The sequence below is a fragment of the Artibeus jamaicensis genome, unplaced genomic scaffold, assembly GCF_021234435.1.
Source record: "Artibeus jamaicensis isolate MK-2021 breed Jamaican fruit bat unplaced genomic scaffold, CSHL_Jam_final contig_354, whole genome shotgun sequence".
In the NCBI taxonomy this organism is placed as follows: Eukaryota; Metazoa; Chordata; class Mammalia; order Chiroptera; family Phyllostomidae; genus Artibeus; species Artibeus jamaicensis.
The window spans coordinates 682,312-710,287 of record NW_026521803.1 but is presented as its reverse complement, the minus strand read 5'-3'; the positions used below and the strand labels follow the sequence as shown (position 1 = coordinate 710,287).

Genomic DNA, 27,976 nt, shown 5'->3' with positions numbered 1-27,976 from the left:
TAGAAATAAATGCCATCAATCGGTGATGCGTTCTGATAATTCACAGTACTGTGACACAGTGCTCTTTCTTTTTTAGGCCCTCATGACATTCTTTAATAAAGTGATTGCCAATGAATCAAAAAACCGAATGAGTATATGGAACATTTCAACTGTAATGGCACCAAACCTTTTCTTCAGCAGAAGCAAACATTCTGATTATGAAGAATTGCGGTTAGCAAATACTGCAGCCCACATCATCCGCTTAATGCTTAACTACCAGAAAATGCTGTGGAAGGTGAGTGCCAGAGTGATGACGGACATGCTCCTTTGAAGTCTACCAGCACTGGGGAAACTTAAAGGCTGGGTGAGCAATCATGCCCGCAATCACAGGAAGGAAATATGAGAATGTAATTCCAGGTTACCTGGGGCATCTTTATATACTCTTTAAGGGCTGCTCCTGAATGTGCTCTCTCTTTTAAATATGAATCTTAATAGTTTTTTTCTAATTTTTACAAGGACAAATGCCACAGTTCCAGGATACCAGGGGGCCAGGAGTTACCATATCTAAAGACAGAATCTACCAGGGAGGTTTAATTCAGGTGTTTTCTTCCTAGTCAAGCTATTTTTCTTCTCCAGGTCCCGTCTTTCTTAATCACTCAAGTCAGAAGAATGAATGAAGCCACGATATTATTAAAGAAGCAGCTCCCAAGTGTCAAAAAGTTGCTGAGGAGGAAAACCATAGAACGAGAGGTAATGACAATAAATAAGGGTGCAAATAGTGTTACTCCCCAGGTTTTTATTTCTCAGAGCAAGGCACAAAGCAGCTCGTATCCAAGAACGAAATATTTTATATTCTCACAAAGTGTGAGTCTTGTGACTAAACATTGTAGAAATTGTGTCCATGGCAGAGTACTGCAGTCTTTTTATTTTATTGTTCATTTTGGTTGAGGTTCTTGAAATATCTCTTTCATGAAGATTATTTACTGTTTTATTCTGTTAAGTACTTAAGAATAGAATGATTCTCACAAAAACTGAAAGTTGACATTTTAATCCTGGTGAACTAGATGTAAGATTCCAATATTCAGTGTATCTAATAAGTAGAGAAAGAAATTTCTTTAGTAATTGGATACTCAGAGTATCTTTCTCTCAAGTTGTGTTGTGTAAATCCATTGCATTCTGAGGAATATTCGCATTAGCACAATTGTTTATGTGGAGGTGCATAACGGAAACAGGCTTCAGAAGAATTATCTCTATTGCTTTCATTTAATTTGAAGGTGATTATGAGTGTCAGGCATAGCATTTGACCTTGAGGAAGATTTGCAACTTCTGCCCTTAAAGGAATTCACACCTAATGTGGGAGACAAGTGTGTACAGGAGCTATAAATATGCATTAAGTGCAAGATCAGCAGTGCCCACAATGTGTGAGGACCATGCAGAGGAGAAAGATGTGCTTCAACCTGGGAAATTGTGGGCAACTATATGGAGGAAATAGCATTTGAGCTGCATGTTGAAGGGTGGATAGCATTTTGAAGGGAGAAAGGAAGGGAAAGCTCATCCAGGGAAAGGAGTAGGGAATTCCAAGACAGTGAGGGGTTGCTGCTCGCTGAGTTCTCACAGTCGTGATGAATGGCTGCACTCCCTCATCGGTTACAGGCAAAGTGACTTCGGGTCAAGTAGAACCAACACATTCATACGAAAAAAGAATTTGTTTTGAGAAAAATTCACCTAATAGAAAATTTACCATTTTAACTATTTTAAAAAGTAGAATTCATTGGTTCTAGTATATTCACAATGTCATACAACTATCACCACTATCTAATTCCCTAATATTTTCATCATTCCAAAAAGAAACGCCATGCCAGTTAAGCACTCATTCCTCATTACTTCCTCCCCATTGTCCCTGAAAAACATTATTCTACTTTTTGTCTCTATTCTGGATATTTCATGTAAATGGAATCATACAATAAGTGTCCTTTTGTGTCTGATATCTTTCACTTAGCAAAATGTTTTCCAGGTTCATCATATTGTAGCATGTATCATTACTTCATTTATTATTTTTCAAAATTTGATTTTATTTTTAAACTTTATTGAGATATAATCCACATATATAATTCATGAATTTAAAGTGTATAATTCAGTGGATTTTTGTATATTCACAGATATGTGCAGCCAGTAACAATCAATTCTAGAATATTTCATCATCTCGGAAAAAAAAAACAAACTATGCCCTTTGCCTTTCATCCCCCTAACCCCACCCACCCCATCTGCACCCACCAGCACTAAGCAGTGGCTAATCTAATCTACTTTCTATCTCTAGTAGAGTTCCCTATTCTGGACTTCTAATGAACCAAAATCATATAGTATGTGTTTTTTCTGTGGCTGACTTATTTCACTTACCATATTTTTATGGTTTATCCATTCCATCATATGAACATACCACATATTGTTTATCCATTTATCCATTGATGAACATTTAGGTTGGTTACACCTTTTAGCTACTATGAACAATGCCATGAACACTCATATACGAATTACTGTGTGGACATATGTTTTCAACTCCTTCGGGTATATGCTGGGTCAGATGGCAACCCTAGGTTGAATCTTCTAAGCACTTGCCACTGTTTTCCAAAAAGGCTGCCCAATTTTACATTTGCACCATCAGTGTATGAGGGTTCAGATTTCTGCAAATCCTTACCAATACTTACTATTATCTGAATTTTGTTATTCTAACAACCTAGTGGGTAAGAAGAGGTATCTTGTTGTGGCTTTGATTTGTATTTGCCTGATGACTAATGATGTTGAGCATCTTTTCATGTGCTTATTGCCTATTTGTATAACATCTTGGAAAAATGTCTACCCAGATCCTTTCTCATTTTTGTTTGGGTTATTCTCATTTTTCTATGTTGTAAAAGTTCTTCATATATTGTAGATACAAGTCCATTGTCAAATGCATAATTTGAAAATATTTTTCCATTCTATGGATTGTCATTTCAGTTTTCAATTTTGTACTTTGATGTCCAAAGGCTTTTAATTATGAAAAAGTATAATTTATATATTTTGATGATTATGTTTTTGTTGTCATATTTAAGAATCCTTTGTCAAATCCAAGATTGTGAAGATTTAACCTATGTTTCTTCTAAGAATTTTATAGTTTTAATTTTATATTTATATCTTTATTCTATTTTGAGTTATTTTTAGTGTAAGATATGAGGTAGGGGTACAAGTTCATTCCTTTGCATGTGAATATCCAGTTATCACAGCACCATTTGTTGAAGAGCGTTTTGTTTCTCTAGTGAATGGTCTTGGCACTCTTGTCAAAAATTAAATGATAATAGATATAAAAGTTTACTTCCACAATAAAAATTCTGTTGCATTGATCCATATGTTTGTTCTCATTGCAGTACTACATAGTTTTGATTACTATATTTTTCAGTTTTGAAATTGAAAGATGCAAGTACTCAAATTTTTATTTTTTAAGTAACTTTGGTTATTTTGGATTCCATGCACTTCCATATGAGTATTAGGATCAACATTTCCATTCCTGCAAAAAGATAAAAAGGTGCTTGGAATTTTGGTAGGGTTTGATCGACTATGTAGATTATTTGGGCAGTATTGCCATTCCAATAACATTAAGTTTTCTAGTTCATGAAAATGAGCCATCTTTCATTTATTTAGGATTTGTGTAATTTTTTCAATGTTTTATAATTTTCAGTGTATAAGTCTGGTACTTTCTTGATCACAATATTTTTTATACTATTGTAAATGAAATTGCTTCCTTAATTAATTTTTGGATGGAAAATTGTTAGAGTATGGATATACAACTGAGTTTTATATATTGTATCTTGCATTTTTGCTGAATTCCTTTAAAAGTTTAGTTTTCTTTGTGTAGATTCTGTAAGATTTTCTATATATGAGGTCATCTTTTCTGTGAATAGAGATAATTTTCCTTCTTCCTTTTCAATCTGGGTGCCTTTTATTTGTTTTTTTGCTGTTTTGGTTTGTTTGTTTTTCTTCCTTGCTGAATTGCCCTGGTTAGAACTTTCAGTAAAATGAAAGTGAGAAGGCAGGAGCAGAGATCTTTACCTCATTTCTCATCTTGAGGAGAAAGCTTTCGGTCTGTCACCATTAAGTATGATGTTACAATGTATGTGAGTGTTTCAGATTCCCTTTATATTTTGAGGAAACTCCCTTCTATTCTTACTTTTTTGGTTTTTTTTAATCATGAAACCATGTTAAATTATCTCAAATGCTTTTTTTCCATCTATTAATAGGATGGATAATTGGTTTTTCTTCATTCTATTAATATGATATATCTTATTATTTGGTTTTTATATGTTAAACTAACCCTGCGTTCTTTCTTTCTTTTTAAAGTATATTTTATTGATTATGCTATTACAGTTGTCCCATTTTCCCCCCTTCGTTCCCCTCCACCCTGCACACCCTCACCCTCCCACATTCCCCCTCTTTACGTTATGTCCATGTGCAATAAGTTCTTTAGCTTCTACATTTCCCATACTATTCTTGCCCTCCCCTGTCTATTTTTTACCTACCATCTATGCTTATTCTCTATACCTTTCCCCCCTCTCTCCTCCTCCCACTCCTGTTGCTAACCCTCCATGTGATCTCCATTTCTGTGGTTCTGTTCCTGTTCTAGTTGTTTGCTTAGTTTGTTTGAGGTGTGGTTGTTAGTAATTGTGAGTTTGCTGTCATTTTACTATACATGTTGTTTAACTTCTTTTTCTTAGATTAGTTCCTTTAACATTTCATACAATAAGGGCTTGGTGATGATGAATTCCTTTAACTTGACCTTATCTGAGAAACTCTTTATCTGTCCTTCTATTCTAAATGAAAGCTTTGCTGGATAGAGCAATCTGGGATGTAGGTCCTTGCCTTTCATGACTTGGAATACTTCTTTCCAGCCCCTTCTTGCCTGTAAGGTGTCTTTTGAGAAATCAGCTGACAGTCTGATGGGAACTCCTTTGTAAGTAACTGTCTCCTTTACTCTTGCTGATTCTAAGATTCTCTCCTTATCTTTCATCTTACCTAATGTACTTAGGATGTACCTTGTTGTATTACTCCTTGGGTCCACCTTCTTTAGGATTCTCTGAACTTCCTGAACTTCCCAGAAGTCTATTCCCTTTGCCAGATTGGGGAAGTTCTTCTTTATTATTTGTTCAAATAACTTTTCCACTCATTGCTCTTCCTCTTCCCCTTCTGGTACCCCTATAATTTGGATGCTGGAACATTTAAAAATGTCCTGGAGGTTTCTAAGTCTCTCCTCATTTTTTTTGAATTCTTGTTTCTTCATTTTTTTCTGTTTGTTTCTTTCTTCCTTCTGGTCCACTCCATTGATTTGAGTCCCAGTTTCCTTCCCATATCACCATTGGTTCCCTGTGCATTCTCCTTCATTTCCTTAGCGTGGCCTTCATTTGTTCCTCTAATTTGTGACTAAAATCAACCAATTCTGTGAGCATCCTGATCACCAGTGTTTTGAACTGTGCATCTGATAGGTTGGCTATCTCTTCATCACTTAGTTGTATTTGCTGTGGAGCTTCAATCTGTTCTTCAGTTTGGGCCATTTTTTTTTTGTCTTGTCACACCTGTTATGTAGGAGGAGCAGAGCCTTAGGTGTTCACTAGGGCAGGGCAACTCACGTTACTGGGTTGTGATGCTGTATGTGAAGGTGGGGTCCGAGGAGAAACAATGGTGCTTGCTCTGCTCTCTGTTGGACTTCAGTCCCCTCTGCCACTTCCCCCAAGCAAATTAGGCTCTTTTGGTGCTGATTCCTGGGTGGGTAGGCTTGTGTATGTTCTAGGGCCCTTTGGGTCTCTCCAACGAACTTTCCTGTGAGACTGGGAGTCTATTCCTGCGCATCAACCCCCACAGGTGTTTTCAGTCAGTGTTTTAAGGCTTCATTTCCATGCGATGGGACCCTGGGTTGCATGATCTGTGTTGCTTCCCAGTTTCACCTGGTTTACCTGTGTGTCAATGTGGGACCACTTAGTCAGCCAGCAGCCATATGTGTCAAGCCCCGCTTCCCAGTTGCTGCCTCACTGGGTCTGCCCGTTGTCACCCTGTGCCTGGGATCTGCCAGCTGCTGCCTGCATGCCCAGGGTCTGCCAGCTACCATCTTGCATGCCCAGTGTCACTGCTTTTGTTGCTGCGACCCCTCTCCACCCCTCCTACTGGTCTGGATGAATGTCTATTCCAACTCCTTGGTTGTCAGACTTCTATACAGTTTAATTTTCTGTCAGTTCTGGTTGTTATTCTGTTTCTAAATTGTCATTGTCCTTATTTTGGTTGTGCAAGAAGGCACAGTGTGTCTACCTATGCCTCCATCTTGGCCAGAAGTCTAACCCTGCATTTTTTAGAAAAAGCCTAGTTGGCCAAGTTGTATAATCCTTTCTAATATGCTGCTTGACAGGTTGCTAGTACTTTAGTATTTTTACATTAACATGTACAAAGGATATTATTAGTCTATAGCTTTCATGTCATGTCTTTGTCTGGCTTTGGTAACAGGGTAATACTGGCTTTATAGGATGAGTTAGGAAGTGTTCCCTGTTTTCTGTTTTTTTGGAAGAGTTGAATAATGATTAGTGTTAATTCTTTAAGTGTGTGATAGAATTCAGTAGTGAAACCATCTGGTCCTGGACTTTTATTTGTAGTAATTTTTGATTACTAACTCCATCTCTTTACGTGTTATGGCTCTATTCAGATTTTCCATTTCTTCTCAAGTCAGTCATTGTTGGTTCTATTTATAGGATTTTGTCTATTTCATTTAGGTTATTTAACTGTTGGTGTACAAATTGCTCATAGTATTCTATTCCATTCCTTTTTATTTCTGTAAGTTTGGTAATTCTGTTATTAATGTCAGTACTTATATTCCAGATTAATAATTTGAATTTTCTTTTTTCTTGGTCAGTTAGCTACAAGGTTGTCAATTTTGTCAATCTTTTTGAAGAATCAGCCTTTATTTCATTAATTTCCACTAATGTCTAGTCTTTATTAAAACTCTAATTTTTATTATTTTCTTTTAATGCTTGTTTTGAGTTTAGTTTTTCATTTTTTACTTTCTTAAGGCAAAAGGTTAGATTATTGATTTGAGAATTTTTTAAAATTGTAGCCATTTACATCTACAAATTTTCCATCCCATAAGTTTTAGTATGTTGTATTTTCTTTTTTTTTTTCAAAGAATTTTCAATTTTCCCTTTTTTTCCATTGGTTATTTATTGCTTACTTTGTGAATTTTCCAAAATTCCTCCTGTTAATGACTTATAATTTCATAGCATTGCTGTTGAAGAATATACTTTGTATTGTATTGATATATTAAATTTTGTTGAGACTTGTTTTGTGATCTAACATATTGTTTATCCCAGACAATGTTTTATGTGCACTTGAGAAGTATGGACTCTACTGATGTTGGGCGGAGTGTTCTAAAGATTTCTATTAGTTCTACTTGATTTAGAGTGTTCTTCAAGTTTCAAATTTTCTTTCTGATATTCTGTTTAGTTTATTTCTCCAATTAATAAAAGTGAGGTATTAAAGTGTCCAACTATTGTCAAACTATTTCTACCTTCAATTCTTTTTTTTTTTTTTTGCTATATGTCTTACATGGTTGTGTTCCTCAGTACTGCCTTCATTTGTATTGTCAAGTGTATCATCTTAATTCTTTTATTGTTTCTTTTGCTATATCTATTTTAACTATTAGGTTGGCCATAAAGTTTGTTTGTTTTCCTGTAAGATGGCTCTAGTAGTGCTTAGTTGTCTTTAACTTCCTTTGAAGCAATTTTGTTAGCTTGTATTGTGACAGCTGTTGTATCAGTATGCATTTAAAAAAACTTACCAAGATTGTTGAATTTTTGTATAGCTATTTTAATATTGAATATGGAAGAAAATAAGCAATATATTTGGCATATTATGTTTTGTTATTTCAAGAAAGGTAAAAACACAAAGGAAGATTTGTGCAGTGTATGGAGAAGGTGCTGTGACTGTTTGTGTCAAAAGTAGTTTGTGAAATTTCATGCTGGAGATTTCTTGCTGGACAACACTCCACAGTTGGATAGACCAGCTGAAGTTGATAGTGATCAAATGGAAACATTAATTGAGAACAATCAACATTACACCATGCAGGAGATAGTCAACACACTCAAAATATCCAAATTAATCATTGAAAATCATTTGCACCAGCTTGGTTATATTAATCACTTTGATGTTTGGGTTTCACTTAAGCAAAAAAAACCTTCTTGACTGTATTTCCACATGAGATTCCCTACTTAAACATAACAAAAATGTTCCGTTTTTAAAAGAAATTGTGACAGGTGATGAAAAGTGTATACTTTACAATAATGTGGAATGGAAGAGATCATGGGGCAAACAAAATGAACCACCACCCACCACACCAAAGGCTGGTCTTTATCCAAACAAGGTGATATCTATATGGTGGGATTGGAAGGGAATTTTTTATTGAGTTCCTTTCAAGAAAACTGAAGAATTAATTCCAACAAGTATTGCTTTCAATTAGACCAATTGAGATAATTCCACAAAAAGCATCCAGAATTAGTCAAGAGAAAATGCATAATCTTCCATTAGGGTAGTGCAAGACTGCATGTTTTTGCATAACTGCTCAAAAACTGTTACTGCTCACCTGGGAAATTACAATTCATCTGCCGTATTCACCAGACATTGCACCTTTAAAGTTCTGTTTATTTCAGTCTTTACAAAATTCTCTTAATGGAAAAAAAATTCAATTCCCTGGAAGACTGCAAAAGACACCTGGAACAGTTCTTCACTTAAAAAAGATAAAAAGTTTTGGGAAGACAGAATTATGAAGTTGCCTGAAAGGTAGTGGAAGGTAGTGAAACAAAACAGTGAATAAGATGGTCAGTTGTTATTGGTGAAAATAAAAAAATGTGGGTTTTTTTTACATAAGAACCGAACAAACATTTTGGCCACCTTAATATTTCTTTAGTGGTTATGCTGGGGATTATAAGTAATATATTAATTTGTAAAAGTCAACTTTATATTAATAGCACCTTAAATTCAACTGTATATAAAAACTTTCTACCTATATACCTCTCTTGTCCCTACTTTATGGTGTTGCCACAAATCACATCTTCATAAAACCATGTTCTCATCAGTATAGGCTTATCATAAGAGCTCTGTGCTTGTGTCTTTTAAAAGAGATTGGGAAAAAGTGGAGTTACAAAGAAAAAGTACATTAACACTGCTTTTTATATTTACATATATAGTTACCTTTACTGGTGTTCTTTATTTCTTTTTGTGGATTTGAATTCCTACCTTTTATTTCAGCCTGAAGGACTCTCTATCAATTCTCCTGGGGAAAATCTGATAGCAATGAACTCTCTCAGCTTTTGTTTATCTGAGAATGCCTTAAATTCTCCATTTATAAAAGATTGTTTTGCCAGATAGAATTTTAGTTGACAGTTTTCTCTTTCTCCTCTTTGAATATGTCATTTCACTATCTCCTGTATTCCATGGTTTCTGTTGGGAAATTAGCTATGAATCTTATTGAGGCTTTTTGTGATGAATTACTTTTTTCTTGCTGCTTTCAACGTACATTTTATCTTTCAACAATTTGATTATGATGTATTTTGGTGTGAATCTCTTTGTGAGCTTATTTTATTTGGAGTTTAATGAGCTTTTTGGATAGGTAGATCAATATCTTCTAGCAAATTTGGGGATTTGAGTCATTATTACTTAAAATGTTCTTTTAGTTCCTTTATCTTCATATACAGGATGCTTGTCATGTGTATGTTGGTGCACTTGACATTTTCCCACACTTTCTCTTAGAGCCTGTTTATTTTTCTTCATTGTTTTTTTCTTTCTGTTTCTTAAACTGGATAATCTCCATTGACCTATCTTCAAATTTGCTATTTTTTTCTTTTAACTCCTAAAATCTGCTGTTGACTTATTTAGTGTATTTTTTATTTCAGTTGGACTTTTAGCTCCAGAAATTCTATTTAATTCCTTTTTATAATTTCTGTGTTTATTCCCAATTTGGTATTATTTTCATTTTTTTTAGTTCTTTAGCTATGGGTTCCATTAGTTCTTTAAACAAATTTAAAATACTTTGAAGGCTTTTTCTAGTAAGTATAATGTCTAGGTTTCTTTTAGGAGTTTCTTCTGAAACTATTGAAACATTTTTTCTGTATATGGGCCATATTTTCTTGCCTGACTCATAATTTTTATTAAAAATGGAAACTTTGAACATTATAATGTGGCAAATGTGAAAATAAGAATTTTCCTTTACCCTAGGGTTTGTTGTTACTGAAATAGTAGCTATTGTTCCTTGGTCTAGTAACTTTGCTGCTGAAGTAATTTTGTAAAGTCTGTATTCTTCATTTTGTGTGGCTACTGAAGTCTCTCTTCCATTAGCTTAGTGGTTAGCTAATGTTTGGACAGAGATTTTCTCAAACAGCTGGAATGAAAAAAAAACCTTTCAGGTCTTTGAAGATGAGTTCTATGTGCTTGTTAGGGCACATCTTTAACATTCAGTCAGACGGCTTATAACTCTGCCTGAACCTTCACTTTCTGCTTGGACAGAGCCTGAATGTCAGTGAGAGCAGAGAGTTTAAGTTCTTTTCAGGTCTCTTCTGAACACGTGCACAGCCCTGGACATGCGCAGGGCCTTCCGGATTCTTTATAGTATCTTGGAGCTTTTCAGAGCCCTTATTCCACCAAGTATCTTAATCTCCAGGCTTACCTCCAAACCTTTTTAGTTAGTCTCTTGCTTCCCCACTTCTTACCCACTGCATCAGGCAGCAGTGACTAAAGCATTTGCCTATAGATATTTTAAACATTGTACCAATTTAACACTGATCAAGTTCTAAGCTAGGCAAGCTAAAGGCAAGCCTTTTGAGCCAGTCTTCCAGGGAGCCACCACTCAGGTCTTCTGCATCCTCTGGTACCTGCGCCAGGAATGTGGGCTATTTCCAAGGTTATTTCCGAGCTAGGGAACAGAGATGGGAAAAGGGTAAGTTAAAAAGCCACAAAGCCTCTCTTCTTACCAAAATTCATCTGTTTTCCTGACTTTAGTATTCCCCTGACTGTAAACTTTGATTTAGTAACCAGAGTTCTGAAAATGTTGATAATGACAACTTCTGCCAGTTTATTCTTTGCTTTTTTGGTGGGACAGACTTTTGGACTCCTTGCTCTGACCTTTTCACTGTGAGAAATTTTAATGTCAAAATTATGTGTTCAGAGCTGAAACTGAAGTCAGGCCAGGCTTTGCCATACAAGCCTGAGTGAATTAAACTTTTTATCTGAATATCAACTTTATTATAAAGTTGGGGACTAGTGTCATCTACCTCAGAGTTTTCATTAGCATCAACTGATATACTGTGTGTGTAAAGCACTTTGTAAATTGTACAGTGCCATATGAGTATCAATTATTTTGGTGTTTTGATTGTAAATTAGAACTAAGATAGAATTTAAAAATTAAAAGTACCATAAAAACAACACTTAAAGATGAAAAAGAGTATTTCTTTAGTTCTATTTTATTCTATCATGCTTTTAATTCTTAACTTTGATTGGAACAGACAATTCATCAATAGGTTACAAAGTTCCAAAGGTTAAGAAAGACTACAGGTTAAAACCTGGCCACCTTGACTTCCCCTCCGAGAGTCAGATGTGTCCTGTGACAGGTTGTGTGTGCTCATGAACTTGTAGGTACACATACTTCCAGAGAAGCACTAGGCACATGGAAGCAAACACAGGTGACTGTCCTTTCCCCTTTGTACATGAGTGATAATGCACATGAAACACTGACTTTGTCTTATGTTACTGACTTAAGAAATCAATGGTGATTATTCCAGGTAGGTCCACAAAGTCTTATTCTCTGTTTCTTTTGTGTGATATTCCATAGATACATCATAATTTATTTAAACCATCCCATATTATTGAATACCTAGACTGTATCCACTATTTTGCTACTAAGATTTTTGCAGGTGAATAAAATTGTTGTATGTTATTTCTCAAAATAGATGTATATTTGTAACATAAATTTGTAGATTTGGAATTGTTGTATCAAAGTACATATACATTTTATAAATTGATAAGTAGTCTAAAATGTTTTCCATAAGATTGTTCCTTTTTTATACCTCTAACAACAGCATATGCTTGTGTTTCTAACATTAATCTTAAAAACTAAATGTGTTTTATTTAGGTTATAAGCCCTAAGACTTCAAAGGTACTACAAAAATCGCCCTCTTTAAGAAGAATGGTAAGAAAACAAACAATTTCCTTTCCTCCCTAATTGCTAACCTCCTCCACAGTAGCCAGGAAACACTGTGAACTGGGGCACTCTGCACCACCACCACCACCACCACCCCCCACCCCGGTCGAAATCCCTCATATACATTTCCTGCCCTGCTCTCCTGGTTCTTCCTGGGAATAGTCAGAAGAGGCCTATGAGAACCGACCCTCCTTTAACATATTCTGTATTAGTTTTCTGGTGCTGCCATAACAAAGTTGCCAAAACTGGGTAACTTAAAACAATAGACATTCACTCTCCCATAGTTCTGAAGGCTAAATGTCCTGAATCAGGGTGTTGGTTTGTTTCTTCCAAGGGCTTTGAAAGAAGGACCTGCTCTTGATCTTGTTTCTTGATTTTGGAAATGCCAACAATTCTTGATACTCCTTAGCTTGCCAACACATTCCAGTCGCTGCCTCTGTCTTTCTATGGCATTCATCCTGTGTATGCCTTTTCTCCTCTTATGAGGATGCCGGTCATTGGATGAAGGGCCTACTCTACTGCAGTATGAGCTTATCTTAGCTAATTGTACCTGCAATGACTCTATTCCCAAATAAGGTCATTTTCTCAGGGATTGGGGGTTAGGACTTCCATGTGTATTTGGTGGGGGGCACAATGCCACACACAACATATTCCTTCTAGGGTAGATATTGAATCAGTTCACTAAACATACATCAACAATACCATTCTTTGAAAATACAGAGATTTAAAATGATTGCCTGAGGAGTAGCCATACCCTCAAACAAATACAAATTTATTTCTGTTCCTTTCTAGTTGGAGAATTAAAGTTTAAAACACCCAAAATGTTGAAACAAAGGAATTTTACAGTCAATCCTGACAAAACACAAATTTCTGTTAATTAGAGAGCAACATTTTTTGAATATCTCATCTAGATGAGAGCTCAAAAGTCCCCAAGCCAGTCTTGCCCTGTGGATGCAGAGACCCTCTGCCCGGAGCCGTCCTCCCTCTGCTCTTCACAGTCACTAGTGCCCTGTGGGGCATCGAGCTCCAAGTGCCCATCTGGGATTAACTTTGGGCTGACTAAAGAAAAGGGCTATGTAAAAAGTCATATTTTCTAATGATCTCTGAATGGTTCAGAAGATGACTCTTAAAATATATTGAAGTATAGAATTGTGCTTATGGTAGGCTTAGTTAGAACATTGTTCACGGAAATGTAGTAATAGTCACATTAGATTTCTGTCATAACCCAGTTCTACTTCTCTTCTAATTTTTAAGGCATTGTATAAGACCTAAGCATGTAGTGACAGTAAAATCCTAGGTTAAGTTCTGTTGAGTCTCCTGTTAAAAAAGAAAGAAGTGTTTCATTCTGAATAAATACTAGTTGTGTTTACATGTTTTCCTAATTCAGAGTGCCACTGATTTTTATATATCTTAAGTGCAGTCAATGAACTGATGTCCATCCCAGTTTGACAGAATGTGCTGCCTTTTTCCTCACTGGCAGTCCGATGTGCCGGAGGGGGTCATTCGTGTCCACGCGCCACTGCTCTCGAAGGTGTCCATGGCCATTCAGCTCAGCAGCCAAACCACAGCCAAAGACATACTGGCAAAATTTCAGTATGAGAACAGGTGAGTGAAAGGCTAAAGGTCTCTCGACAAAGATGATGGGCTTTTATCAGATGAGTAACTTTTCAGTTTACAAATCGCGCCTCTTTGAAAAATTAAAGCCTGTTACTTGGAGGCTTTACCAATCGATGAAGAGTCAAACATACAGTGGGAAGTTAGTAAACTAAAGAATTGTCAGTTACAGAAGTTTTGTATTTTTAAAGGAATTTCTACAAGTGGGATTCTTTCTTTTCTTTTTTTAAATTGAAGTATAACTGACATATAACATACTCATTTCTGATATACAACAGAATAGCTTGATATTTGCTTTTTAAAATATTTTATTGGTTATGCTGTTGCAGTTGTCCCAATTTTTCCCTTTGTCCCCCTTCACCCAGCCCACCACCCACCTTCTGTAGTGAATCCCCACACTGTTGTCCATGTCCATGGGTCCTTCATATATGTTCATTGACTAATCCCTCCACCTTCTTTCAGCCAGTCCCCACCTTATTCCACCCCCCTTAACGCTGTTAGTCTATTCCATATTTCTAGGCCTCTGATTCTATTTTGCTCATTATTTTGTTCATTAGATTCCTCCTATAAGTGAGACTATATAGTATTTTTTCTTTCACTGGTTGCTCATTTCACTTAGCATAATAGTCTCCAGTTCCACCCATGCTGTCATAAAAGGTAGGATATTCTTTCTTTTTTTCTGCTGCATAGTATTCCATTGTGTAGATGTATCAGTTGTTTTTTTTTTATCCACTCATTTGTTGATGGGCACTTAGGCTGTTACCAAATCATGGCTATTATAAATAGTACTGTTATGAACATGGAGATGCATAAATTCTTTTAAATTAGTGTTAATAATTTGGTATTTATATATATTGCAAAATGATCAACACAGTCTCATTTGTTACCATATATAGTAACAATATTTTTTCTTGTGATGAGAACTTTTAATATCTACTCTCTTAGCAACTTTTAAATATGCAATATAGTATTAGTAACTGTAATCACCGTGATGTTCTTTATATCACCATGACTAACTTATTTTTTTAATGAAAGTTTGTTCCTTAGACCCCCTTCACCCGTTTCCCCTACCTCCTTACTTTGGCAACTATCAATCTTTTCTCTGTATCTGTGAGATTAGTTTTTGTGTTTGTTTTGTTTTCTTCTTCTTTTAGATTTCTCCTTTAAGTGAGATCATGTGGTGTTTGTCTTTCTCTATATGACTTATTTCACTTAGCATAATGCCTTCAAGCTCCATCCATGTTGTTGCAAATGGCAAGGAACCATTTTTGATGGTCAAATAATATTCCATTGTGTATTTTCTTTATCCATTTATCCATCAGTGGACACTTAGGTTGTTTCCATATTGTGGCTATTGTAAATAATGCTGAAATCTACATATATCTTTTCAAGTTATATGAGAATACATATATCTTTTCAAGTTAGTGTTTTTGTTTTCTTTGGATAAATACCCAAAAGTGGAATTGTTGGATCATATGGTAGTTCTATTTTTAATTTTTTGAGGCACCTCCATACTGCTTTCTCTTGTGACTAAACCAATTTATACTCCCATCAGCAGTGCATGAAAGTCTTTTTTTCTTCACAACATTGACAACACTTTTCCTATCTTTTTGATAATAGCCATTCTAACAGGTCTGAGGTTATATCTCACTGTGGTTTTGATTTGCATTTCCCTGATAATTAGTGACATTGAGCATCTTTTCATGTACCTGTTGGCTATTTGTATGTCTTCTTTGGAAAAATATCTGTTCAGATCTTCTGTTCATTTTTTAATTAAATTGCTCTTTTACTGGTAAGTTGTATGAGTTCCTTATGTATTTTGGGTATTAACTTCTTATCAGATATATGATTTGCAAATATAATATTCTATTCCATGGGTTGCCTTTTTATTTTTTGATGGTTTCCTTTGCTATACAGATTTTTTTTTAGTTTGATAAACATAGTCCCACTTGTTAATTTTTTTATTTATTGCCTTTGATTTTGATGTCAGGGTCCAAAAAAACTATTGCCAATACCAATGTCGAAGAGTTTAATGCTTACATTTACTTCTAGGAGTTTTGTGGTTTTTAGGTCTTGCGCTTAAGTCTTAATCCACTTCTAGTTGATTTTTGTGTAAGATTACTAATGGGATTCTTCTTTTTTATTGTTGTTCAAGTACAGTTGTCTCACAACTGTATATTCCCCACCCACCCAACTCCCCCACCCCAGCCATCCCCATCTCTCACCCTCCATTCTTAATAAGAATCCTGTTCTGTCTTGATGTTTTCATTTACTCAATGAGTTTTACTTTTACAGTGATTCTTCACCTATAGTGGGAGTTACATTCCAGAGACCCCTGCGATAGGTGAAAATCCACAAAGTAGTGGCATTACATTTATTTTATTATTTATATATATTTTAAGGCTTTATAAACCCTTCCCACACTCCTATAAACCTGTCCCATTCTCTTATTAACCTTTCCCACACTCTTATAAACACTTCATATGATCTTAAACACTTTCTACATTGTTGAGCCCATGTAATTTTAACAACATATAAAATTCTATGTGGGTACTCACCAGTGAAGCATACAGTCATCTTCTCTATATCACAGTTCACTTACTGCGTCTTCACTGTATCATGAGAATGGGTACAGTGAAGCCACAATAAGTGAACGGCGATACAGCAAGGGACTACTGTACTAGAATAAAATTATAGCAAGTTGGTTTTGTAGATCTCTTGAGAGTTCTCCAGGAATATCATTATTTCAGGATCCAGTGGGCTTTAACTTGCCAATGTCAGATAAAGTTTATGTAGTTAAGTGAACATCACAGCTGTTGCTTTCCTTAAAATATACAAAATATACTATCAATAAACTTTGGTATCAGAATGATATTTACAAAACATCTTTTTGGATATCAGCCGTTAATAGCCTTTAAAGAGCATAAATAATCTTTTTTGGCTAAGCATGCCTATTTAAGGATAAACATTTTCCCTAATTTTTTTAAAAATGAGAAGCACTAGTTTAAATCTGTTCATTAGAGAGCAGGTACAGTTTGATGGTCTCTAGTTAAATTCTGGTGTCCTTAAAAAGGAGCTTTCAAATCATATCAAAAAGGAGTATCCATCCATGTTGGGCAAAAAATAAAAGCCAGTTGCAAAAAATTGTATACTACAAGACTCCATCTATATAATATTTTTGAAATTAAAAAATTTTAGAAATGGAAGATAGATTAATGGATACCAGTGGTTGGGGAGGTGTCATTCTGAGGGGAGGGTGGAGGTCAGTGTGGTTCTAAAAGGGCAACACAAAGTACCTTCGTGGGATTGGCATCGATGTCTGGACTGTGGTGGTCAATAAAGTAACCTCTACATAATTACCCCAAAATTAATACACAAAAGAGTACAATTAAAGTGATAAATCTGAATAAGATGGGCGGATTGTATTGATGTCAATATCCTGATTGTGACATTATACCATAGTTTGGTAAAATCTTACTGTTGGGGAGAACTGGGCAAAGGATAATCCCTCTGCATTATTTCTTACAAATACCAGTAAATCAACAATTACCTCAATAAAATGTTCAGGTAAAAGAAAAACAGGAGTAGACAATAAAAAGTAATCTATCCTGTTGGAAACCAGGATGATGGTTTTCTGTGAGGGTGAAAGGTTAGTGACTCAGGCAGATTTCTACAAAGTTCCTCCTTTAGAAATGGGGGCTGGTCACGTGGTACGTACACTTTTTGTATGTTTTATACTATACACACACACACATAATGCTAACATATAAAAAGAAGAGTAGAAAGAGGCTACAGGAACCCCAAACATTTACTCCTCTTTGCTGCTGGCCCCGACACCCAAAACGTTGTACATAGTTATTACTGCGTAGTGATGGAGGGACCTGACATTCCTTTCAAGGCATTTGGGCATCTGTCAGATTCTTTCCTACAGGTGTTACAAAGTTGTCTCATATGCTCACGTAGAATATTTGTAGAAAGAAAATTTTGGATATCCATGAGCCAAAAAAAATGGCCTTTGAGCTAAACCTTACAACTTACACAAAAACTAACCCAAAATGAGTTACAGAGTTGAATGTAAAAGATAAAACTTTTTTAAAAAGTACTTAGGACAAAACCTTTGCATTATAAGGCTAGTGAAGTATTCTTAGACTTAACACTGAAACCAAGATTTATAAGAGATAAAAATTTACAAGTTGGACTTCATCAGAATTAAAATGTACACTGAAAAGTCCCATTAAAAGAAGAATGAAAAGACAAGCTAAAGACATGAAGAATATATTTACAAACCACATATTAAACAAAGGTCTAGTATCTAGAATACATAAAGAACACTCAAGGTGCAACAGTAAAAACCAAAAGTCAAACAAACAAACAAAATGATCTGTCCCCTAACCTGTGTGGCTCAGTTCTTGGTTGAGCATTTTCCAGCAAACAGAAAGGTCACCTGTTTGATTCCCGGTCAGGGCATGTGCCTGGGTTGCAGGTTCAGTCCCCTGTTGGGGGGCGTGCAAGAGGCAACTGATCAATGTTTCTCTCCCTCTCTTTCTTCCTCCCTTCCCCTCTCTCTAAAAATAAATAAATAAAATATTTTTTAAACACTTCACTCTGAAAATAGGCAAGAGACATGAACAAACATTTTACCAGAGAAGGTACAGATGGCAAATATACACATGAGAAAATGTTCCGTATCTTTTATCATTGGACACCTATGAGAATGGCTAAAATAAAAAATAGTGTCTACACCAAATGATGGCAAAGCATAGAGAAACTTGATCCCTCATACATTGCTGATGGGAATGTAAAACAGTATAGTCACTTTGTAGAACAGTTTAATAGTTTCTTATAAAACTAAATATGCAATTGCCACATGAACCCAGCATTCATACTCCTGGGCATTTATCCCTTCAAAATTAAGACTGTTCCCACAAAATTCAGTGCACAAATGTTTATAGCAGCTCTGTTTATAATCATCAAAAACTGGAAAAAAAAACAGATATTCTTTAACAGGTAAATGGCTAAAGAAACTGTGGTACATCCATACCATGGTTTGCTACTCAGCGATACAAATTCAGCAGCTTGGGTGAATCTCCAGGGACTTATGCTAATTGAAGAAAAGCTAATCCAAATCCAAAAGAGTTCCATACTGTATGTTTCTATTTACATAACATTTTGAAATGGCAAATTTATAGAAATGTAGAATAGAGGGATACAGGACTGGGGGTATGGATAGGGATGGGGGAGGGGCGGGTGTAGCAATAAAAGGGAAAGGAGTGTTCTTGTGATGATGGGAATGTTCTATATGGAGTCATTATCAGCATTCTGGTTGTGATGTTACACTAGTGTTTCAAGATTTTACTACTAGAGGAAACTGGGTAAAGGGAACACAGGATCTGTTTGTATTCTTACAAATTTATGCAAATTTATAATTATCTCAAGTTTTTAAACAAAGGAGAATGTACATATTCTTCCTCACAATAGAGTAAGAACAATCTTTTTGAAAAAAACAAGCTGAAACTCATTTCTGAAGTGGAATTCAGATCAGACATGGTCTTTCCAGACTCTTCCACCCCAGCATTCTAGTCTGGGGTATAAAAATTAACTTGGGCATTTGTCTTCTCTGACTCATTTATGTTACAGGTCAAAAACAATGCAATGAGATCAATGTTATACAGTTAGCAAAGCTTTAATTAGCCAAGCTCGGAAATGTGACACGGGCTAAAGAGAGAATCCCATTCAATTTTTGGCAAATATGGAAATGAAACCTGACATCTTTTGAACTGAGAGTACTGTGACCAATGACAAGGCAATATTAAACATCCAGCTGCTCCTTGGCCAGCCTTCATATGTCAGTAGCAGTTACCTCTCAAATGGAGCTGACAGGTGTGGATGAAACAGGCTCCGTGTTGCTGTGAAGCCTCACAGCATCCATCCTGGTTTGGAAAATTCCTGTCCTCTCTGTGCCTCAGATGCTCGTCTGTGTGAAATGAACAAACAACAAAAAATGGTTTTTTACGTAACTTCAGTTATAATGATGATTTGTGGGGTGTATTTCACTCAAGGCAGAATGAATTGTTTATTGCATGGTTATTTAATCTATAAATTTACCTCAGGTTATGAAAAGGTTAAAATTATATTGCTTTCTTCTTTTTTCAGTCATGGTTCTTCAGAATGCATTAAAATTCAAAACCAAAGGTTATATGAAATTGGAGGAAATATAGGTAAGGTTTCTTTAATAACTTTATTTCTCCTGGATGCTTTGATTACTCTAAAAGAAATGTACTATTACTATAAAAATATGTTTTACAAGTTACTTATATATAAACTCAAAATTAGGAAGTTTCTGATTTTTTAATCTCATGTAAGAACAGTATGATTTTCCTAAAATACTTGCAAAATTTAAATGTGAATATTTTAGTTGATATGGAGTCGATTTGGGGTCTTCTAAACGTGACTCAAAGTTGGAAAATCTCTTTCTGGAGATTCATGAAAAACAAAGAAAGGAACATCATGGAACTTTAAAAATCATGACACCCTTTTTGTTGAACTCCCCCGTTTTCACTCGCAGCCCAAGTCTATTCTTCTGAGAGGGGAAAAGGAATCCAAGGAAAATTCCCTCTAGTGTCTCTGTGTCCATATCTTCTGCTTTGTCTTCTTCACAGTCCAGAGGAAATATCTGTGCTATTTAAGATCAGTGCCTCCACTCATGTCTCACTTCATGTCCCCCCTGCCAAGTTAGGACATTGATTCGATTATTTCCCCCCTTCTCTCTCATAGCATCAGCTTTTCTCTCCAACTGCATCATTTCTGTCTGCATAAAAATTCTGGCAATGTCTCTCATCTTTACAAAATTCTCTCTTGACCCCTTCAGGTTAACTTCCATTTTTGTTTTGCTGTACAGCATTAACTCCTTGAATCAGTTGTCTGCTTTCCAGTGTTTTCCTTTTGTTGTCTCTCGAAACCTCTCCAGTCAACCTTTATCTTTCAACACTTCATCCACATTGCTCTCTTGTCTTGGTCACTAGAGAACTCTTATGTTGTGAAATCCAACAATTCAGTCCGTCTTTATAACTACCTGAGCTGATCTTTTCCTTCTGTGAAAAACGCTTTCTTCACCTGGTCTCAAGGACAACCTGAGCTTCTGGCTTTCCTCCCACTACATTGGCTATTCCTCATGAGTCTCTTTTGCCTGTTACTTCTCATCCTCTCAGCCTCTTAAGACTGGAGAGTTGTGGGGCCCCAGTCCTTCCAACTCTTCTGTCTACACGTAACTTCCTTAGGGAGCTCAGTTCATCTCATTGCTTTGAATACATGTTAAGCTGATGCCTCTCACATTTATAACCAGACTTTCCCTCAAACACCAACCTTTTGTGTTCAGTCACTGAGCACAGCTGCCCTGGACCTCTGTAGAACACTCTCACAAGCTGTTCATTTCTCACTCCCGTGCCTCATTCAGGTCTTGCAGAGCATGGCCTTCTCAAAATGAGACCTCCCTGGATTATATACTCTCTATGTTCTTTCCCAACTTTGTTGTTCTCTAATGCTCTTTTATTATCAGACTTGCTTTATATTAACCTGCTTATTTGATAGTTGCCTTTACAGCTTTTAGAATGTAAGCACCCAGAAAGCAAGTATTTTTGATTGATGCATTGCTGTAGTCCCAGCCCCTAGAATAGTTTCTGGAACATAATAACTCTCAATAAATATTCAGTAAATGAATGACTCAAGCAAGCAGTCAGATGTTTGTGGTTTTGTTTGACAATTTAACATTTCAAATGCATTGTATATAAATTTTTTCTACATGGAATGATCTTGTTATTTCCACATTTTCTACCTGTGGGCATTGCAGCCATAGAAAAGAAACTAAAATGAACTTTTAATCTTTTCTATTCCTGGTCAAGTTACTATCTGTAAAACCATTAAAAGACATGTATTATTATTTAAATGATCAGTTTATACCTGAAACAAGTCTGTTCCATATTTTTTCTAATACATGCGGTGGGTCTAGGGAACAATTTGCCTGTGGTTAGTATGTCTTTTTCCCACAATTTCACATGGGATTTATTTGAAATACTTAACAGTCAGAAAGGCAGAAAAGAAGGCAGGCAGGCTTTGCTAAGAATCTTTAAAATGTAGCTACAGTCATGCTTTTGGTCAACAATAGATCACATATATTATGGTGGTCCAATGAGATCATAATGGAGCAGAAAAATTCCTAATGCCTAGTGACACAGTAGCTGTCATGGTGTTGTAGCACAAAACATTACTCACATATTCTTGGTGCTGCTGGTATAAACAAACCTACTATACTGCCAGTTGTATAAAATATAGAACATATAATTACAGTAGTAGGCTATACCATCTAGATTTGTGTAAGTACACTATGAGGTTCATCATCCAATTTTTTTCTCATTATATATTTTGATCGCTTGTCAAATGAACAGTAAAGGTATGGAAGCATTTAATAACTAAAGTGCTCAACTCTATAAACAATGAGGAAAGCATGTACTGTACTTACTCCTGGCTAAGAGAGCTATACCTGCTTTATTCAAACCTTATACATGCACAGACATGCATGCACATGCACACAACAGTGCTCACTCTCATAAACATTCTCTGATTTTTCTCTTTCTTTCAGGACAGCATTGCTTGGACCCGGATGCTTACATTTTGGATGTATATCATGTCAATCCTCAAGCAGAATGGGTGATCAAACCCCAACCAAGTTTTTGAAATACACCCAACATGGCAGCTGTTACGAATTATATGGCAAGAAAATTTTAAATTAAGTAGGATTAAAAAAAGACTTTTTGACATGTTTGTTCCTGTAACCTTCTTGGTGTTCAGTGGCCCAAGTGAAGTCTCCCGGCATTGTCAGCGTGAACTCTGGAAGGGGATATGGTTAACCACGGGAGATAAAGCTTCCTCACGCCGGTTCCTTGATAAGAGTGAAGAAGAAGAGAGGTTGTGGTCCTTCCTGAAGAAAGACCAATCTGGAGTAAGAACTCAAATCATTTCTAGTACTTTGACTTCACAGCAGAAGTGAACTTGGTCCTATGCCTAGAGATAAGAAACACTTCTCTATGTAGCAAATGCTACTACGAAACACAAAGAGGTGGAAAGACTTTTTTATACTTAACGTTATACACATGTATTGACATTTTTGAGCAAGACTTCCAGAAATATCAGTAACTTCCACTCTGCAAAATAATTTCAATCTACTTTCCAAAGGGAATCAGTTTCTAAAGTTACACATACAATATTTATGCTGTGACGTACTCCTGAATTGGAGAAGGAAGAACTTCTGTTTAAAGACACTGTATTGTTATGCATGTTGTACTGTATTATGACAATTAGCATTCTGGTGCAAATGAACATTTCTTTTTCATGGACTGTTGAAAATCGATACTTTAAGGCTGTTCCCTTGTGAATACAGGGACCCTAGGCAAGCTCAGTTTGACAAAGGGTATTCTTCTGTTTTCATAACCTGTGTAGCCAGAAGTCACAGAGCCTCTATTATTCTCATCATGATCATGGTGCTCAGTGAATAGCTTTCCATGTACCAGGCACTGACTTCTTTTTCTGATCGAACATATCATTTTTTATATTTCACAACTGCAGGTAGTCACTTCTGCAGCTCTACTTTAAAAACACAGACTTGCCTTTATACAAAAGTGCTGAAAAATACTGTTATATTCAGATTTCATATGCTGTAAAAGCAGGTTTTGTTTCTGTTCATCAGTAATAGTCATGGCCAAGCACTGTGGATTAGCATCGAGCATTAAAGTCAGGTGCCTATTTTATAAGCAGAAACTGTCTCACTATCAAGATCCTGTGGAGCCCTTTTCCAGACTTGCAAGAACACACAATCCCCTGTGATTCCAACAGAGCAAATCTAAAATGTGCTGAGGGGTCAGACAGCTCTGCCTCTTATCTTGAGAATGCAGCGATAGTCATTTCAGTGTTAGCTAGAAATACAGCAGGGGTCTCATCTGTCCCATAGGCTTTGGATTAGAATCCACAGATTGGTATTTTGATGCCTTTATATCGGTTTTAATGAGATTTAACACACAAATGACTCTTGCAGTTCAAAGGAGAGACAAAGTTGCTCACAGTTGCAGAAAACATATTAAATATTACCAAGTCTTAAAATATGATGTGATAATAATTTAAACCCATATATAGAAGAACCATTTTTATATACTGCATTTTGCCATGATGTCTATAAAAACATATTCAACTTGTCAGTAATTCTGTTTATGGTCATTAGGGTTTTATATTTTTATAGAAAACTCAAATATCTGTTCATTTTATTTATTTGAGAATTTTCATTTCCTTTTCCTGAAAATCCACTACAAAATAAACTGCTCTGTACATTTATATTTAAATTTCATTACTTTTCAATATATGGGTAATTGATGGCATGTGAGTTTATATAATGAACTTCAAGAGTCTGAAAAAATGCTTTTTATCATTTTTGCAATTCAAACAACAAAAGTAAACGTTTCACTTTATGTATATAAAATGGCAGTAATTTATGCCTACACACAAAGAAATTCTAAAAATTAGCTACCTTACACTTCTATGAATATATGAAAACAATGATTTATCTCATTGTATTTCTTACCACTTTGAATAAATTCTGTTGTGTTTATATAGAAAATTCATGAATCTATTCATTTTTTACTTAGGAATTTTCATTTATTTTGACTGAAAACAATTAGAACCTATGTAAGAGTTCTAAAGATTTCCAGATTCACTTGCCATTGGTTCTAAATAAATGGCTAGCTGATGATTGATAGGTAAAAGCAGTAAGTTTCTGAATTTCTTAGCTGCTTCTGTGTGCTTTCAGATGTCAATGACTTAGCTGAGCCAATGACTTTAAATTACTCACTTTAACGTAGTCAAGGAAGTGTGACAACTTTCAAATAAATATATAATATGGAAGGCCTTGTCAATGCCAGTGCCATTATCCCATGATAGCCATTAGTCTTAATCCTAGGGTTAACTAACTGATTCAAGAAGAATTGCCAGCAGACACACAGGCTAATTTTTATGTGGGTAAAGAGGTCCTTTTTACTTAAGGAATAAACAAATGCCTAAATTTAACATTCAAAAATGCCTGCCACCTAAGTATTAAAAACTATCTGCCTTATTAAGAGTTGTTTTAACATAGTTATAGTAATCTGTAAAATTGCATAGTGTATTTGCAAGTATAAGCAGAGTCAGATACTGGGCTTCTAAATTCTATTGTTAATAGCTTCCCACCCCACCTTATCACAAGTGCCCTTGGTGTATAGTTAGGAAAATAATATCCAGGAAAGTACTGAAGAAAATTAACCTGTTAGGAACACCTATTCATAAAAAAGAAGAAACCCTAGAAGTGGCTCATTTTTCCTCTATTCTGCAAAAAGGAATTCCTTGGTTAAGCAACTCACTTGGGGATATAATTCTTGGAGTGAATGATCTTCAAACAAACTGGAATATTAATCTCTTTATAATGTACACACAATATAAACTACCTCACTTGCCTTTCTTGGGAAAAAGAATTGATGGACTTTAATAATTTTTGTTACAAACTGTCCCTAAGTCTTATTAATTTTCACTTTGGTTAGCTTTCAGTGTACATTAAGTAACATACATTTGATAATGTATTTTTAGCAAAAGCTTTGAAGCCAAAAACACTCGAATGTGACCTGTGGTGTGCGCAGAGACTTTGTGTCTTGCGGTCGTCGTCTCGGGTGTTGGGCCACGCTGACATGCAGGTCTTCGGTGCAGAGTTCATCATGCTCATCTCTCCTTGCAGGCATTTTCCAACTGCTTTTCCTCTATTGCCCTTGACTGAAGAATAGGACGAGATAAACATGACCCTTCTTTCTATTAAGCATATTTCAACTGTTGTTCACAGATGTATTACATGCCTGGAAAGAATATATGTTATGGGATTGAATAGTTTCTAGTTTCTGACTGGCATTTTCAACACTTTTCCATAAATATGTCACTTAATAGAAATTATATGACATGGATTAGAACATTTCAAGCACTTTCAACAGTTTTATACACATACCTTAATATGAAAATAACGTGCTTTCTTTCAGGCATTTTCCAACTATCTTCTAAAACTATGTGACTTGACTGAAAAAATCATATAATGTCATGAGGAATGTCAATGTTTTATGTTGTCTCCCATCTTAAAAGTTAATAATGGTTCCGTTTTTAATTGTATTGTTGACACTATCACAGATGTCCCTATTTGCTCCCTACCTTTGCCCACCTCCACCCGGCTCCCACCCCTCCTTCCCTCTGACCATCGCCACACTGTTGTCTGTGTGTCGTGCATATGTGTTCTTTGGCCAATCCCATCATCTTTCATTGTGAAATATAATATGGATGTTGCATTTTATTCATAACAATAAAAATAAACAAACTGAAAGCACTGTCATGAGAATTCTTATATTTAACCACTCTTAAGTCCACCATGCTGCTAATGAAAGAACAGGAGCTTGAGAATTGGAAGGTTGATGTGTGAGACCTGTAAGTCTCTCACTTACTAGCCAGGTGGTGGCTTGCACAGAAGCCATGTGGCACTATGGTCATGGTGGATGGTTGTGGGTAGGACATAGACTGAATAAACAAACACAATTTCCTAAGTGTGTTTGAGTTGGTGCTTTGTGTGCACAAGTTTTTAATAGGTGCTTTAAAATTTTTTTCAACATAGGGGGTGGGCTGGGTTGGGAGTAAAGACAGAATACTGTAGTTGAAAAAGAATTAAATAAAAAATATTTTAAAAATTGGCATGGAAAAACATTTGACAAAATTCAAAACCCATTTATGATTTTTAAAGAAAACTCAACATTTAACCTTATATCTGTGCAAAAGGCAGTAAAAAGATAAAAGAAGAAATAAAATGGCCTGTGTTTGCATATGATATTGATACAGAAAAGCCTACAGTATCTTCAACTATTAAATAATATAATTTGTGAGGCATATAAGGTTATTATATAAAAATGAATTATTTTTATTAGCATTAAAGAATTAGAAAATAAAATTTTAACTTCCATTCTCTATAGCACCAACAAACAACATATTTGAATACATTTAACAACATGTATGCAAAACATGTATGCTAAAAACTACAAATGTTTTAGTACAAATTAAAGATATATATATATATATATATATATGTATATACACCATATTTTTTAATAAAAGAGCTGGATGGAAGAGAACTTGCAAAATGTCAGTTCTCCAGAACTCTACAGATTCAATGCTGTCCAGTCATAATAACTGGGCTTTTTTAGATAGAAATGGACAAATTATAAATTTATATGGAAATATAAAGAATGTATAGTATCTCAAGTAATCTTACAAAATAAGAACAAAGTTGATTAGAATGAGTAGTTTCAAGACCTATACTATAAACTTGCAGCTCTTACGACAGTGTGATACAGAGTAGAGATCGACATCTACATCAGTGGGGCAAAATAGGGTGCGGAGCAGAATGGCCAGCCCACTCGTGGTCATTTGGTTTTCAGCACAGGTGCCAAAGCAACCCTATGGAAAAGGGACACTTTCAACAGATTGTACAAGAATGATTAAATATTCATATGGGAAAAAATAAAAGTTGACCCCCCTCACAGTATACAGAAAAATTAATTCAAAATGGTCATAAAGCTAATTATAAAACCTAAAACAATGAGACCTTCAGAAGAAAAATAAAAGATAATAGCTTTGTGACTTGGGAATGGGCACTGATTTCTTAAAAACAGAAATCAATGATTATAAAAAAAAAAAGAAATAGTAAAGTAGACTTCAACAAACTTTAAGACCTCCTAGCCAGGTGGCTGAGTTAGCTGGAGCATCGCCCCGCGCCAGTTCCGCCCCCAGTCAGGTTGCGTACTGTGGGCAACCAGTTGTTTCTCTCTCACTCTTGGTCTGTCCATTCCTTTCTCTCTACAATCCATAAACATATCCTTGAGTGAGAATTAAAAAGAAAAAAGAAATCAAATAGCAAACCATAGATTGGGAAAAATATATATTTGTAATTCACATTTGACAAAAGACTGAGATTTAGGATATATAAGGAAACTACTAATTAAAAAGGCAACCCAATTTTTAAAATGGGCATAAGAC

The 27,976-nt window shown here is 35.5% G+C and overlaps 1 protein-coding gene across 8 annotated transcripts in view; it reads left to right on the top strand.

Moving 5' to 3' along the window:
- The window catches only part of ARHGAP28 (Rho GTPase activating protein 28), a 222,503-nt gene extending 196,233 nt beyond the window's left edge, over positions 1–26,270 (top strand). For 7 of the 8 annotated variants that reach the window (XM_053664302.1, XM_053664301.1, XM_053664304.1 and 4 more), the window contains 6 exons: positions 77–274; positions 616–729; positions 12,164–12,220; positions 13,713–13,837; positions 20,000–20,064; positions 22,482–26,270. In XM_053664302.1, the coding sequence (XP_053520277.1) occupies positions 77–274; positions 616–729; positions 12,164–12,220; positions 13,713–13,837; positions 20,000–20,064; positions 22,482–22,576 (654 nt within the window). In that variant the 3' untranslated portion in view covers positions 22,577–26,270. Of the gene's footprint in view, positions 1–76; positions 275–615; positions 730–12,163; positions 12,221–13,712; positions 13,842–19,999; positions 20,065–22,481 lie in introns of those variants that run through there. The other variant, XM_053664306.1, reaches the window with a different exon arrangement.
- The last annotated feature ends 1,706 nt before the right edge of the window (positions 26,271–27,976 follow it).